Source organism: Oryx dammah, unplaced genomic scaffold, assembly GCF_014754425.2.
Source record: "Oryx dammah isolate SB20612 unplaced genomic scaffold, SCBI_Odam_1.1 HiC_scaffold_16, whole genome shotgun sequence".
Taxonomy (NCBI): domain Eukaryota; kingdom Metazoa; phylum Chordata; class Mammalia; order Artiodactyla; family Bovidae; genus Oryx; species Oryx dammah.
The window spans coordinates 48,060,615-48,073,723 of NW_024070200.1; the positions used below are offsets into that span (position 1 = coordinate 48,060,615).

The 13,109-nt window shown below is 50.1% G+C and overlaps 1 protein-coding gene across 3 annotated transcripts in view; it reads left to right on the forward strand.

Moving 5' to 3' along the window:
- The first annotated feature begins 1,555 nt into the window (after positions 1-1,555).
- RHCG (Rh family C glycoprotein) overlaps positions 1,556-13,109 on the forward strand; it is a 26,724-nt gene continuing 15,170 nt past the window's right edge. For 2 of the 3 annotated variants that reach the window (XM_040257573.1, XM_040257574.1), the window contains exons 1-2: positions 1,601-1,811; positions 10,474-10,660. In XM_040257573.1, coding sequence (XP_040113507.1) covers positions 1,625-1,811; positions 10,474-10,660 — 374 coding nt within the window. In that variant the 5' untranslated portion in view covers positions 1,601-1,624. Of the gene's footprint in view, positions 1,812-10,473; positions 10,661-13,109 lie in introns of all 3 variants that reach the window. The other variant, XM_040257571.1, reaches the window with a different exon arrangement.

The window sequence follows — 13,109 nt, forward strand, 5'->3', positions numbered from 1 at the left end:
AGCTGCCAGTGCAGGAGACATAGGAGAGACAGGTTCAATCCCTGGGTCAGGAAGATCCCTGGAGGAAGGCATGGCAACCCACTCCAGTATTCTTGCCTGGAGAATCCCATGAACAGAGGAGCAATATCTATCAAAACAATTCAGGCTCTAGGAAGTCACTGAAACCTGTACAAAGACTCACAGACCTGGATGTTCATGAAAATGTTATTTATAATACCAAACAAATAAATAACTTCATTGTCTAACACTAGGGATTTACTAGATAAAACATATGATATATATCCTGCCATTAAAAATAGTGTTATAGAAAAAGAATAATATGGGAAGATGTTTACAAAATATTAAATGAGTAAAGCAAACATAAATCAATATTATAGTATGAATCTCTTTCCCTGTTTCTCGTACTAAAGTTGCCTCTAGATGGTAGGATTACAAATGTTTTCTAGTTTCTTCTTTGTGCTTTCTTTTCTGTATTACCTGTTTTTAAAGAAAAATTAGAAAATCAAACTCATTTTTGCAAAATACAGACTAAACAGAGATATAACAAATTACATAGTTAAATTTTATCTTATGTCATGTCGAGATCACTTATGTTAACCTATAGATAATTTCTGATCATAGCTCAATGAACTTGTGAAAAAATTTTAAACTGTCCCTACTATCTTTTTATTACTGGACCAGAAAGATCCTCTGGAGAAGGGAAAGGCTACCCACTCCAGTATTCTGGCCTGGAGAATTCCATGGACTGTATAGTCCATGGGACTCACAAAGAGTCGGACATAACTGAGTGACTGTCACTTTCATACATATATATGTAAATTTCTTAAAGCCCTTTTCTTTGGGAATAATGTTAATTTACAGAAAAGTTGCAAAGGTAGTACAGAAAGTGCCCCTGTTCCACCCCCATCCCTCCTAACTTGCATAACCAGGGTACACTTGTCACAACTCAGAAACCAGCACTAGTAACTAAACTTCAGACTTTATTTGGATTTCGCCAGTTTTCCCATTAACATTCTCATTCTGTGCCAGGGTACAGTCCCTGGGTACCACATCGCCTTGATCTGGCCCTGTCTTTTCAGGCTTCCCTGGTCTGTGACAGTTTCTTGGACGTTCCTGGTTTTTCGGGTACCTGTATGAATTTTGTAATCAGGAAAAGAAAGGGATGACGCCGAAGCAGAAGAAAAGCAATGATGATGATGGCAGTGGTGAAGAGTTCTGTCTCGGAATGCCTTCATTTTTATCTCGGTGGGAGGCAAAGGATCTTCTTTTCCTTTCTCTGTTCACCGGAACAAAACGGGGAAAGCAGTTGCTGCCTGGCATCTGTGGGATCCACAGAGGCTGGGCGCCTTAATCCCTCCCTGCCCTCTGCCCTCTCGGTTCCTGCGCCTGCTACCGTCCCCCTCGCCCCCCAGCCCGATGCGGGGGGCCCTTGGTTGCAGGGCGAGCCCGGAGCCGCGGGTCCCCTCGCCAGTTGGGCGAGCGCGCGGGCGGCACCCGGATCAACTGTTCCGCAACACCCGACTCGGCCGCCCCGCCCCGCCCCTGCCCCAGGTCTTATAAGGCTGTCCTGCCTTCAAGCCTCCGAACAGCCCGCTGCCCGCCCCGGCCAGGCGCCCCCTGCAGCATGATCTGGAACACCAATCTCCGCTGGCGGCTGCCGGTCGTCTGCCTGCTCCTGGAGGTGGCCCTGATAGCCCTCTTCGGCGTGTTCGTGCGCTACGACATGGATGCCGATCCCCACTGGATGGAGGAGAAGGTGATCAAGAACTTGTCCACTGACTTGGAAAACGAATTCTACTATCGCTACCCGAGTAAGTCCCGCCACCTTGCAGGTCCACTTTGGGGGTCCCCTCCCCCCGGGCGGAGGGTCCTGCCTGGCCTCGGCCGGAGCTGCAGAAGGAAATGCCGCCCCCAGCCCCCTGCCCCGCCCCTCTTAGGCTCCCAACTATGGAGACTTCCCAGTGTCTGGAGGTTAAGCTCCAGAAATGGCCAGGCGTGCCCAGATTCCTTTCAGCTTGCGAAAACTCATGAAGAGAGCTCCCTCCAGGTGTCCTCCGAGACCTCCAGCCTCCTTCAGAGAGCCCTTCTTGATGTCTTCAGGAGACCCCAGCCAGTGGGTGACCTTAGCTCTCCTGTCCAGCTGTGCCCAAACTCTCCACCTTAAGAGAGTAGTTCCAACGTCAAGGGCTGCAGGGGTGGCTCATTGGCTTACCAGCCCTGCTGGTGTGGAGGACCACAGCACAACCATGTTTTGGCTTGGAGAGGGAGAGAAACACCCCCTGAATTCTCTGGCATCCGAGGTGCCATGATTAACAGCATGTCCACAGAGTCACCACACCTCACCTGTGTCACGGCTTTGCCCTCAGCCAGGTGGGTAACCTGTAGCAAATATCAACAATACACAGACTCGATTTCCTCATCTGTCCAATAATGGGACCTACCCTACTGGAGTGGGGTGAGGCTGGCATGAGACATGGCACATAAAGTTCTGGCACTGTGCTGGGCATGGAGTCCTCACTTCATAATGCAGCAATTACTAGATGAGTACGAAATGCAGAGGCCCTAGGACTCAGCAGTTAGAAGAACTGGGGCAAGGTTACTTGGGTTGGCCCAACCTCTGGACTCCCAGCCCTTGTGCTTTCTAGCTTTCCACACCATCTGCCAACAGCCAATGGCAGTCTCTTTCTAACTGTTGGTACTCACATAGTCATGGACTGTTAGTTTCAGAAGGGACCCTAAAGTTCATCTCCGACAGTCTCCTATGCAAACTGATCTTCCCTCCATGACTTGTTTGTCGTTGTTCAGTCTCTCAGTCGTGTCTGACTCTTTGCAACCCCATGGACTGCAGCACGCCAGGCTTCCCTGTCCTTCACCATCTCCCAGAATCTGCTCAAACTCATGTCCATTGAGTTCATGATGCCACCCAACCATCTCATCCTCTGTCACCCCATTCTCCTCCTGCCATCCATCTTTCTCAGCATCAGGGTCTTTTCCAATGCCTTGGCTCTTAGCATCAGGGGACCAAAGTATTGGAGCTTCAGCTCCAGCATTAGTCCTTCCAGTGAATATTCAGGATTGATTTCCTTTATTTAGGATTGATTAGTTTGATCTCCTTGCTGTCCAAGGGACTCTCAAGAGTCTCCTCCAGCACCACAGTTTGAAAGCATCAATTCTTTGGCGCTCAGCCTTCTTTATGGTCCAACTCTCACGTCTGTACATGACTGTTGGCAATGTTATGACTCCCATTTCACAGACCAGGAAACTGAGGCCAGAGAGGGGACATGTCTTGCAAAAGTCACTCATCCAGAAACCTAGTGAGCCAGCATAGGAGCTCCAGGGACCTGAACCCACCCTCCTGGACTGCTCTCCTCCCTTTCATCTCACCTTTCCCCTCTTCTCCTTCCCTACTTGTGGCTGTGACTAGGAGTTGGAACGTAGGTGTGGCCCCAAGCTTGGGTTCCCGGGCCTCAAGGCAGTTCCCAGGGGCGTGGAGTGAGTGCAGTCCCTTTAGGTACTTTCTGAGTTCTTGGTTCCATGCTGTCAACACCTGTGCAGCCTTCATTCCTGCCGAGGATTGGAGGAGTCCTTTGGGCATCTCAGTTTTCAGAGAAGTCTAGCTCCAGCTGACTCAAGCTGGGGACCAGGGGTGTCTGAATATGGCTCCCGGGTCATGGGCCCCTTGGTAAATAGTAGGCACAGAACCAGCTGGGGACCCATCCTGGCAGTGCCCTGAAAGCCCAAGCTGCTGAACACGAGCTTCCTCCTGGGCTGATGTTCCGGGCAGTGTCTGGGGAGGTTGGCCTAAGGAGAAGCCATCAGAGCCGGGCTCTTGAAGCTTCCCGGGAAAACAGGGAGAAAGGAAATGACCTAAGGCTGAGGATGCTACAGTTTCAAACACCTGAAGGTCTGGTTCATAAAACAGGCAGCAAGGTTCACCCTGTGCTCCTGGGAACTAAACCTCAGATTTGTGCATTCCTCAAGCAGAGGGCAGTGTAACCTGGCAGCTGACTTTGGAATTAAACAGATATGGGCCCATCACTTGAAATGGAGTAAAGTGAAAGTGTTAGTCACTCAATTGTGTCTGACTCTTTGTGACCCATGGACTGTAGCCCACCAGGCTCCTCTGTCCATGGGATTCTCCAGGCGAGAATACTGGAGTGGGTTTCCGTTTCCTTTTCCAGGGGATCTTCTCAACCCAGGGATTGAATCCAGGTCTCCTGCATGGCAGGCAGCTTCTTTACCATCTGAGCCACCAGGGAAACCCAAAATAGATTAAGCCACCTCTCTAATCACACTGAGTCTCAGTATGCTCATCTATGAAATGGGAATGTTATTTAATGCACAGGAACTCTTGGAAGATTGAAGATAATGGGTAGCCAGGAGGGCATGTCTCATGACATGAAACCAGAGGACAGTAAACGCTGGTATCAAGCTTCCTCAGAAGGGACTGGTGCTGTCGCTGAAGGTGTTTAAGTGCAGGCTTGGCATCCATTTAGTGATGTGCCTTCCCTGATAACTCAGTTGGTAAAGAATCCACCTGCAATGCGGGAGACCTGGGTTCGATCCCTGGGTTGGGAAGGTCCCCTGGAGAAGGGAAAGGCTACCCACTCCAGTATTCTGGCCTGGAGAATTTCATGGACGAGTCCATGGGGTGGCAAACAGTCAGACACGACTGAGCGACTTTCACTTCACATCACTTTAGTGATGTGGCCAAGGAATATCTCTTTGACCATGAGTGTGAACCACTATAGCATTTAAATTCCTTTGTGCTGTCCCCACTTGTTGTTCAGTCACTAAGTCACGTCCAACTCTTTTGCAACCCCATGGACTGTAGCCTACCAGGCTCTTCTGTTCATGGGATTCTCCAGGCAAGACTACTGGAGTGGGTTGCCATTCCCCTCTCCAGAGGATCTTCCTAACCCAGGGTTCAAACCCGTGTCTCCCACGTTGGCAGGTAGATTCTTTACCTGCCACCAGAGAAACCTTCTTCCCACTCACAAGCACTTTTTGCTTGCTATGTCAGACAAGGAGTGTATTTGTTGCTATTTTATGTTGCTAGAGATGGAGCTTAGAGATTTTCCCAGCTGGTCAGTGGCATAGGCAGGGGTGAGGCCAAGCCCTCACACTGCACAAAGCCTGCTTCCCCCAGTCTCTGTGGCATTGCCACTCCCTCAACCACCTCCCCAGGAGGGTTTGCAGTGATGGGATGGTTCTCTGTCCAGCTCTGAGTTGTGGGAGAAGTGGACACAGAGCCTTGGGGAATTGAGGGACTGGCCAGTGGATTTGAAAGCAACAGTTTAGGCTGGGCTGGCCTGTAGAGCATGGGAAGAGCCTGTCCCCAGGCTGCTGCAGGGCTGAAGAAGCATTGGAGAGAGAGCTGATGTTGCCCACCAGCATGGGGAACTTGATCCTCAGATTTCAGAAAATTTCTCTTGGCCTTCTTCAGACCTTCCCAAGAGAGTGAGCCAGGAAGGGGTCGCAGAACAGCTGTGTACTGGCGCCCCCTGGTGGCGGCTCTCAGAACTGGCCCCCAGGAGCCATGCTTGCCCCTCAGGGACCTCCCATGGTGGAGGGACTCTGCCTGGCTGCTTGAGTCACTCACTACAGGCTGGGGAAAGTAGGGAAAGAGAGTCGTTGTCTTACCAACTTCCACTGACCCCCAGCAAGTCGCCAACCCAATGCAAAGCACCTGGCCAGTCTTGAAAGAGAAAGCGAGAAGTAGTAATTAATATAACTAAGCAATTGCTGAGGAGGAGAAGGGAACAACAGGATGAGATGGTTGGATGGCATCACCGACTCGATGGACATGAGTTTGAGCAAGCTCCAGGAGACGGTGACGGACAGGGAAGCCAGGTGTGCTGCAGTCCATAGGGTCTCAAAGAGCCAGACACGAGTGACGCGACTGAACAACAGCAAGCAATTGCTGAGGAATCACGTTTATACCCAGGGCTTCGATTGGGTGACATTAAATGTGTATCACACACCTCTGAGTTCTGTTACTATTCCTCATTTTACAAAAAAAGAAACTTGAGGTCAAAGAGGTTATGTCCTTGCTAAAGGTCATACAATCTGGACCTTCAGACCATTAAAAAATATATATATATATATATATATTTATTATTTATTTATTTGGCTGCCCCAGATCCTAGTTGTGGCATGTGGGATCTAGTTCCCTGACCAGGGGTCGAATCCAGTACCCCTGCTTTGAGAGCGAAGAGTCTTAGCCCCTGGACCATCAGGGAAGTTCTGGATCATTATTATTAAAAGCATTTTCAGTAGCATCGAACTCATTTGGCAGTCAATCCTAAAGGAAATCAACTGTGAATCTTCATTGGAAGGACTGATGCTGAAGCTGAAGTTCCAATACTTTGGCTTCCTAATGCTAAGAGTCAGGTCATTGGAAAAGACCCTGATGCTGGGAATGATTGAGGGCAGGAGGAGAAGGGGACAATAGAGGATGAGATGGTTTGATGGTATCACCAACTCAATGGAGATGAGTGTGAGCAAACTCTTGGAGACAGTGAAGGACAGGGAAGCCTGGTGTGCTGCAGTCCATGGGGTTGCAAAGAATCAGACACGACTTAGTGACTGAAAAACATTCATATTCCAGTAAGGACCAGTTTAGGAGATAGAAGGGATTAAGAGAGCGAATAAGGAAGGTGCGGAAAGAGCAAAGCTGGAGTCTGTGTGCCTGAGGTTGGGGGACAAGAAACAGATATCCACAGAAGGGTTAGAGACAGAGGTCAGGACAGCCGGGGAGTCACAGAGAAGAACGGAGAACTGGCGAGGTGGGGACCGGCAGGGAGAAGCCCTGAGAAGCTGTGTGCTCTCTGCTCTTTCGTCCCAGGCCACAGGGAGAACTGAAGGCAGCCCCCAGGAAGGCCACCTCCAGTCTCTTGAGGCCGAGCCCCTGCCCCTGCCCACCTGCTTCCCCCACCTCCAAAGAGCTCACGTTTCTTGCTATGGAAGTCTGCGATGCTACCTTTTCTCGGGTTCCCCTCACCTCCCTGCCAGCACCGTCCCTGTCTAATCTGCTCAATTCCGCCGGCCAGTCCTCGGCTCCTGTCTCCCGCTCATCGTTCCAATTCCCAGCTCTGTGTGCAGGTCTGTTGGACCTCAGAGTCCAGCTCCAACCCCAATGGCCAGGCTCCATTGCGCCCACACTACCCCGCCTGATGCTTACCGACACCACCCACCCCCGGGGTCACGGGGTCATCTCAAACTCTCACGATCAGCCCTAGACCCAGCACCTCCCTCCCTCCCCAGCAACCTCTTCCTCCTTCCTTGCATTTGCTTTCCTCTGTGGTGTGAGGTGTCTCCTCCCTCTCTCTCCAGTCTGTCACCCGTCAGCTTCTTCCCAAGAGTCACCATGACACCATGGATGGCGCTGCACATATGTTAGCTCAGTTTCCTCCACAACAGAAGCACGATAAACCATAAAACACGATAACGACAAAAAATCAGTCTCACACACTGGGAAGCCCAAGCCGAGCTGCTGTTTGTGTAAGTCTGCGCAAAAGAAGCTCAAAGCTCAGAGCACAGTGCTGGGGTGAGACCCACAGCTCTCTTGTATCAACTTCTGTGCCTCAACCCTTACCCAGCCTCAGGGAAGCCTGCAGGGGAGACAGATGAGGGCAACGGGGGAGGGGAAGGACAGCCTGAGCATCGCTGCCCGGCCGCACTGTGGCTCACCAGGCTGCTGTGGACATCAGGGCCTGTCTACCCAGTGGGTAGGAGACATCAGACAGGAGAGGGTCTACAGTCTCCCCTGATGGTGAAGTGCCACCCGGGGCCCTTGGCTGCTGCTCAGCTGGCATGTCTGGCTACTCCTGAGATCACAACAGTAATTATCCATTCATCCCTTCAGGGATATTTATGGGGCATCAGGGAATGGCTATAGGCAGTGGAGAATACCAGCGTGAACAAAACAGGCTTGGCCTGGACTTCTGGGGCTTCCCTGGTACGTCAGCGGTAAAGAATCCGCCTGCAGTACAGGAGATGCAGGTTCAGTCCCTGGGTTGGGAACATCCCCTGGAGAAGGAAATGGCAATCCACTCCAGTATTCTTGCCTGGGAAATCCCATGGACAGGGGACCCTGGCGGGCTACAGTCCATGGGATCGCAGAGAGTTGGACATGACTTAGCAAATAAACCACCACCACCATTTGACTCCTTGGAGCTTTAAAGTCTAGTGGGCCAGACAAACAAACCTAACTACAAATTGTTGTAAGAACTAGAAACGAAAGAAGAAGGTGTCATGAGGAAGTGAATTAAGTTGAAACTCAGGGGTCTGGAAGGCCTCTGTGATGAGGTGACTTTTTGCTGAGATCCACAAGGAGAAATGGAGAAGGAAATGGTAACCCACTCCAGTATTCTTGCCTGGAGAATCCCATGGACAGAAGAAGAGAGTCAGGCACGACTGGGCAACTAAACAACAAGAAGAGAAGTTGCTGGCCATTCTGCAGGAACAGCGTCCTATGTGGAGGGACCACCACAGGCAAAGGTCCAGAGAGAGACTGAGCCCAGGGAGGCCAGTGCAGCTGGGGCACCAGAGGGAAGGGAGGGCCGAGGAAAGGAGGAAGGAGGAGACTGGCGGGTGGGGCCAGGCCAGGCTTGGTGAGCCCTGCAGTTCCCTTTCTATGTACTCTTTTTAACTCCCATTAAGCATCTCTCTCTTTTCCCACATAAAAGCAAACACGTACATACAGTTCCTTTTCCTCTGAACTGAGAGTCCGTTATACATATTGCGGTCTGGCCACCTTAATTACTCCACTGTTTCCTAAGAATAGAGGCATTCTCTTCCATCACCACAGTAATCAACTTCATGAATTTACACTGTACGCTACTTTAATATACTGTCCCTATACAATTTTGTCAGTGGACCCAATACAAACCTTTGTGGCATTCCCCTGCACCCACGCCCACTCCCTACCGCAGCCAAATCCAGGATCCAGTCTAGGGTCAAGTATTGGATTTATTTGACCTGTCTCTTTAGCCTCTTTAACCTAGAACATTCCTGTGTAGGTACAGCACCTAGCATGTGTCTGTCCTATAACAGACGTTCACAAGGGCAGCCTTTCTTTATCTTTTAAGACACTGATATTTTTCAAGAGTCCAGCTTCCACCCCTTTCTAATAGCATGTTCCTTTGTTGTTTGGTGTTTCCTCGTGATTAGATTGGGACTGTGCCTTCTCAGCCAGAGCACTACATAGGTGATGTGTCCTTTTCAGAATATCTTCCTGAAGGTGTACAAGGTCCGGGTGTCCCACACAGGTGGTGTTAATTGTGATCACACTGTCAAGATGTTGCCCAATTTCTCTGCTGTATGGTTACCGGATGTTTTTTCACTCTCCTTTACAACTCATAAGCAATCTATGGGGAGACTCCTTTAAGACAACGCAAATACCTTGATCTTCCTCAAAGTCTGTCCCTGGATTTTAACATCCAGTGATGAAATCTTCATTGTGAAAATTATGATTTTCCAACTTCAGTGCTCATTCCACATTCAACTGTTGGGCTGTCAGTGTCCTGTTGTAAGCAAGAACCCTCTCTGGTCTCTCTCTCTCTCTTTTTTTTTTTTTTAAAGTTCCTGCTTTTTATGATTTTCATTTGTTATGGTACCTAATTATTTTGGCCAGTCAAGGGACTCCTAGGCCAAATGAGACTAACTTTTCCATGGCAGAAGAATGGAATTGCGCAGGTAAGGCCCTTGGTGAGGGCAGTGAAAGGGGGCTGTCATCTCCCAACAGAGACGCTCGGGCATTCCTTGGCCTTAAAACCCAGTGGTCTAAGTGATCTAAAGTGGGGGTCTCACCTCCCTCTCCCCAGCCCAGTCCGCCCCAGAGGCTTTTTTTCTTCTAATTGAAGTACAATTGATATACAATGTTATGTTAGTTTGTGGTGTATAGCAGTGATTCAGTTATACATATATAAAAATACATTTTTTTTCATATTCTTTTCCACAAGGGTTCATTATAGGATATTGACTACAGTTCCTTTTGCTATACAGTAGGACTTCGTTTTTTATCTGTTGTATACATGGCAGTTTGTATCTTATGATGTGATGGGGTAGTAGTGGCTCTTCTACTCACAGCAGAGTCATAATTACTGCAGGAGCCTCAGGATCCAGATGTAGGGGTGGCGGGATGGGGGTTGGAGTGTGGCCCAGGCCCGGCCAGTGGCGGAGCAGACACAGGCTCAGCCGCGGACTGCGCTGGCCCAGACGCAGGGCTGCGGCAGGGAGCTTCGCTAGGCCACCAGACGCAGGGCTATGCGGGGAGCTTCGCTAGGCCACCAGACGCAGGGCTGCGGCGGGGAGCTTCGCTAGGCCACCAGACGCAGGGCTGCGGCGGGGAGCTTCGCTAGGCCACCAGACGCAGGGCTGCGGCGGGGAGCTTCGCTAGGCCACCAGACGCAGGGCTATGCGGGGAGCTTCGCTAGGCCACCGGGACTCTGGGCTGTGTTCTCCCCACAGGCTTCCAGGACGTACACGTGATGATCTTCGTGGGCTTCGGGTTCCTCATGACCTTCCTGCAGCGCTACGGCTACAGCTCCGTGGGCTTCAACTTTCTGCTGGCGGCCTTCGGCATCCAGTGGGCGCTGCTCATGCAGGGCTGGCTTCAATTCTTTGACGGACGCTACATTCTGGTGAACGTAGAGAAGTGAGCGCGGCTCGGGCCGCGGGCGGGGGGCAGTGGGCGGGGCCTGCGCGGGAGGCGGGGCCTGCGCGGGAGGCGGGTCCGGGGCGGGGCCCAGAGGCTTTGGGCTGTGAGCTGGGTCTTCGTCATCCAGCCAAGGTACCCAGGGGCCCTGCAACATACACCCCCACACCCCTCAACACACACACACTCACTCACTCATTTCCTGATCAGTGAGTCTCCAGGGTGGGAGTTCTCATGGCAACCAAGTGCTATTGGAGGGTTTCCTTCCTCCTAAGACACCGGCTGCCGGGATGCAAGGCCTTTCCCCAGGGTCCAAGTCCGGACTCTGCTCTGACATCTCAGGGCAAACATCAAAATTTGCCCTGAGAGACCTCAGGCCATAGGACCCATGGAGGGGAGGGAGCGAGTGGCAGTTGAGCGGAAGGAGTGTGGGACTGCCTGAAGCAGCCTCCTTCGGTTCATTGTAGAGAGAATATTGAATGGGGAATCCAGTTGCCTGTGTCCTCACCCACAGAACAGAGCAAAGAGCTGTGAGGCCTGTGTGGAGTCCTAGGGCCAAAGTTCTTCCCTGCCTCAGCCTCCGAGGGGGCCCCTGATCCCTATCTCTTCTCACCTCCATCCTCATCACTTGTCTGTGACAATCTTTCGGTCTGACAAGTACTACATTCCCTTCTATCAGGGAGCTCAGCCCCTCCCTCTGTCTGAAGAGGCCTCCTAGGAGCCTTAGCATGCTTCTTCCCTCAACACCTCCACCAGGTTATACAGTAAATTTGCCAACTTGCCAAAAACCAGCTTGCCAAGCAGTCATCTCACTGAATGACTCATTTATCAAACTCTCCAGCCAGGGAAACTTAAGAAACTGACCATAGTTTCCGTTGCATGGTACAAAGTTAACAGCTTTTGGGAGATTTTCCCCCTCCCTTCCCTTTTTAGTCAAGGTTTGGTTTATTGAAGGTTCTTCTTTAAGTCCAGTTAGATTGTCTTCAATTTCTGTAGACACATGACGTTTGGCTAAAGAAAAGTACATTTCATAACTTGAGAAAGTTGCCGTTGGTGTGTAAAAACAAGCATTCATTAGCCTGCTTGGAAAACCAAATCCACAGAAAGGGTTTAGAGGCAAATTGGCACAAAACCACATTTTTTTAAACATCTATTTTTAATTGGAGAATAATTTCTTTACAATATTGTGTTGGTGTCTACTGCACATCACATAAATCAGCCATAGGTATACTTATGCCCCTTCCCTCTTAAACCTCCCTTCCCAAAACTACATTTAAAGTACAAATTCCTGCTGTCACATACAAGGCACCAATCAGATATCACAGGCCAGGGGCCTGAAATTTTAAACATATGCCAAATATTTGCAAAATATTAATTCATTCGAGCCAATTAATGAATCCACGAATTAAGAGAAACAGGAAAAATAGTCAACTAGGTAGAAAATGTTTTGGAACCAAGAAACTGGTCTTTTTGTATATAAATCTATGACATACATGCATATCACTCTACTGTATAAGATACACAGGAAATTCTCATTCCCAAAGCCATAGACCCAAAGTATAAATGTGCCTGTATTTAATTGGCCACCACAGCGAAATAGCTATGGCTAAATGCAAAACAGAAGTATGGAGCTTTTTTAAATGTTCAAAGGAAATTATTGTAAACTTTTGTGGGTTAAATTTTTTGAACCAGTTATTTAACAAGTTAGTCACTTGACAACTTGAATTTTGGCAACTTGGTTTTGGGGGAAATGATTTTCAGCAACTTAGCTGGAGCCGATTTCTGGTGCCCCGGGCTGAGATGAACATGTGGCCCCCTACACCTCACCTGAAGATCCTTCTCCTAGCTTCTGTCCTGCCCCTGCTGAAGAATCCCAGATCCCACCTGTCCTTCCAGGGTTGTTCCCAGACTCAAGGAGGACCTGTGTGCTCCTCAGCCTCCATTCTTGGGCCTTGCCTGAGATGCAACATCCAGATATCCATTTCCCAGGGGCCGATGGCCCAGGTATGGGCTTCTGTGCGCTCCCTCTCACTCCTTCCTAGGGAGTGATTGCTGCCAGGTGGTCTTCTGGCTGAGTAATTTGGGCAAATAACTCCGGCTCTCTAAGTCTCCATTTCCCATCTTTATGACGTGGCTAATAATGGTACCTGTTCCATGGGTCCAGCTGTGATACAGGAGGGCCTGTGCTGCACTGAACAAGCACTGAAGTGCCTGGCACTTAGCGCCTGTCATCATGTATTCAGCCAGGCCCAGGGGCTGCGGCAATGAACAAGGCTTATAGTGAAGAGACATTCCAGTGGACATCCTTTGTCTGGGGAGGGACCCTGCGGAGACGGTGCCCTGCCCCCACTCCACACACTGTCCCTACCATCGGCTGGCTTCTTACTTCTCACTTCCTGATTCACACACACACACACACACACACACACACACACACACACACACACAC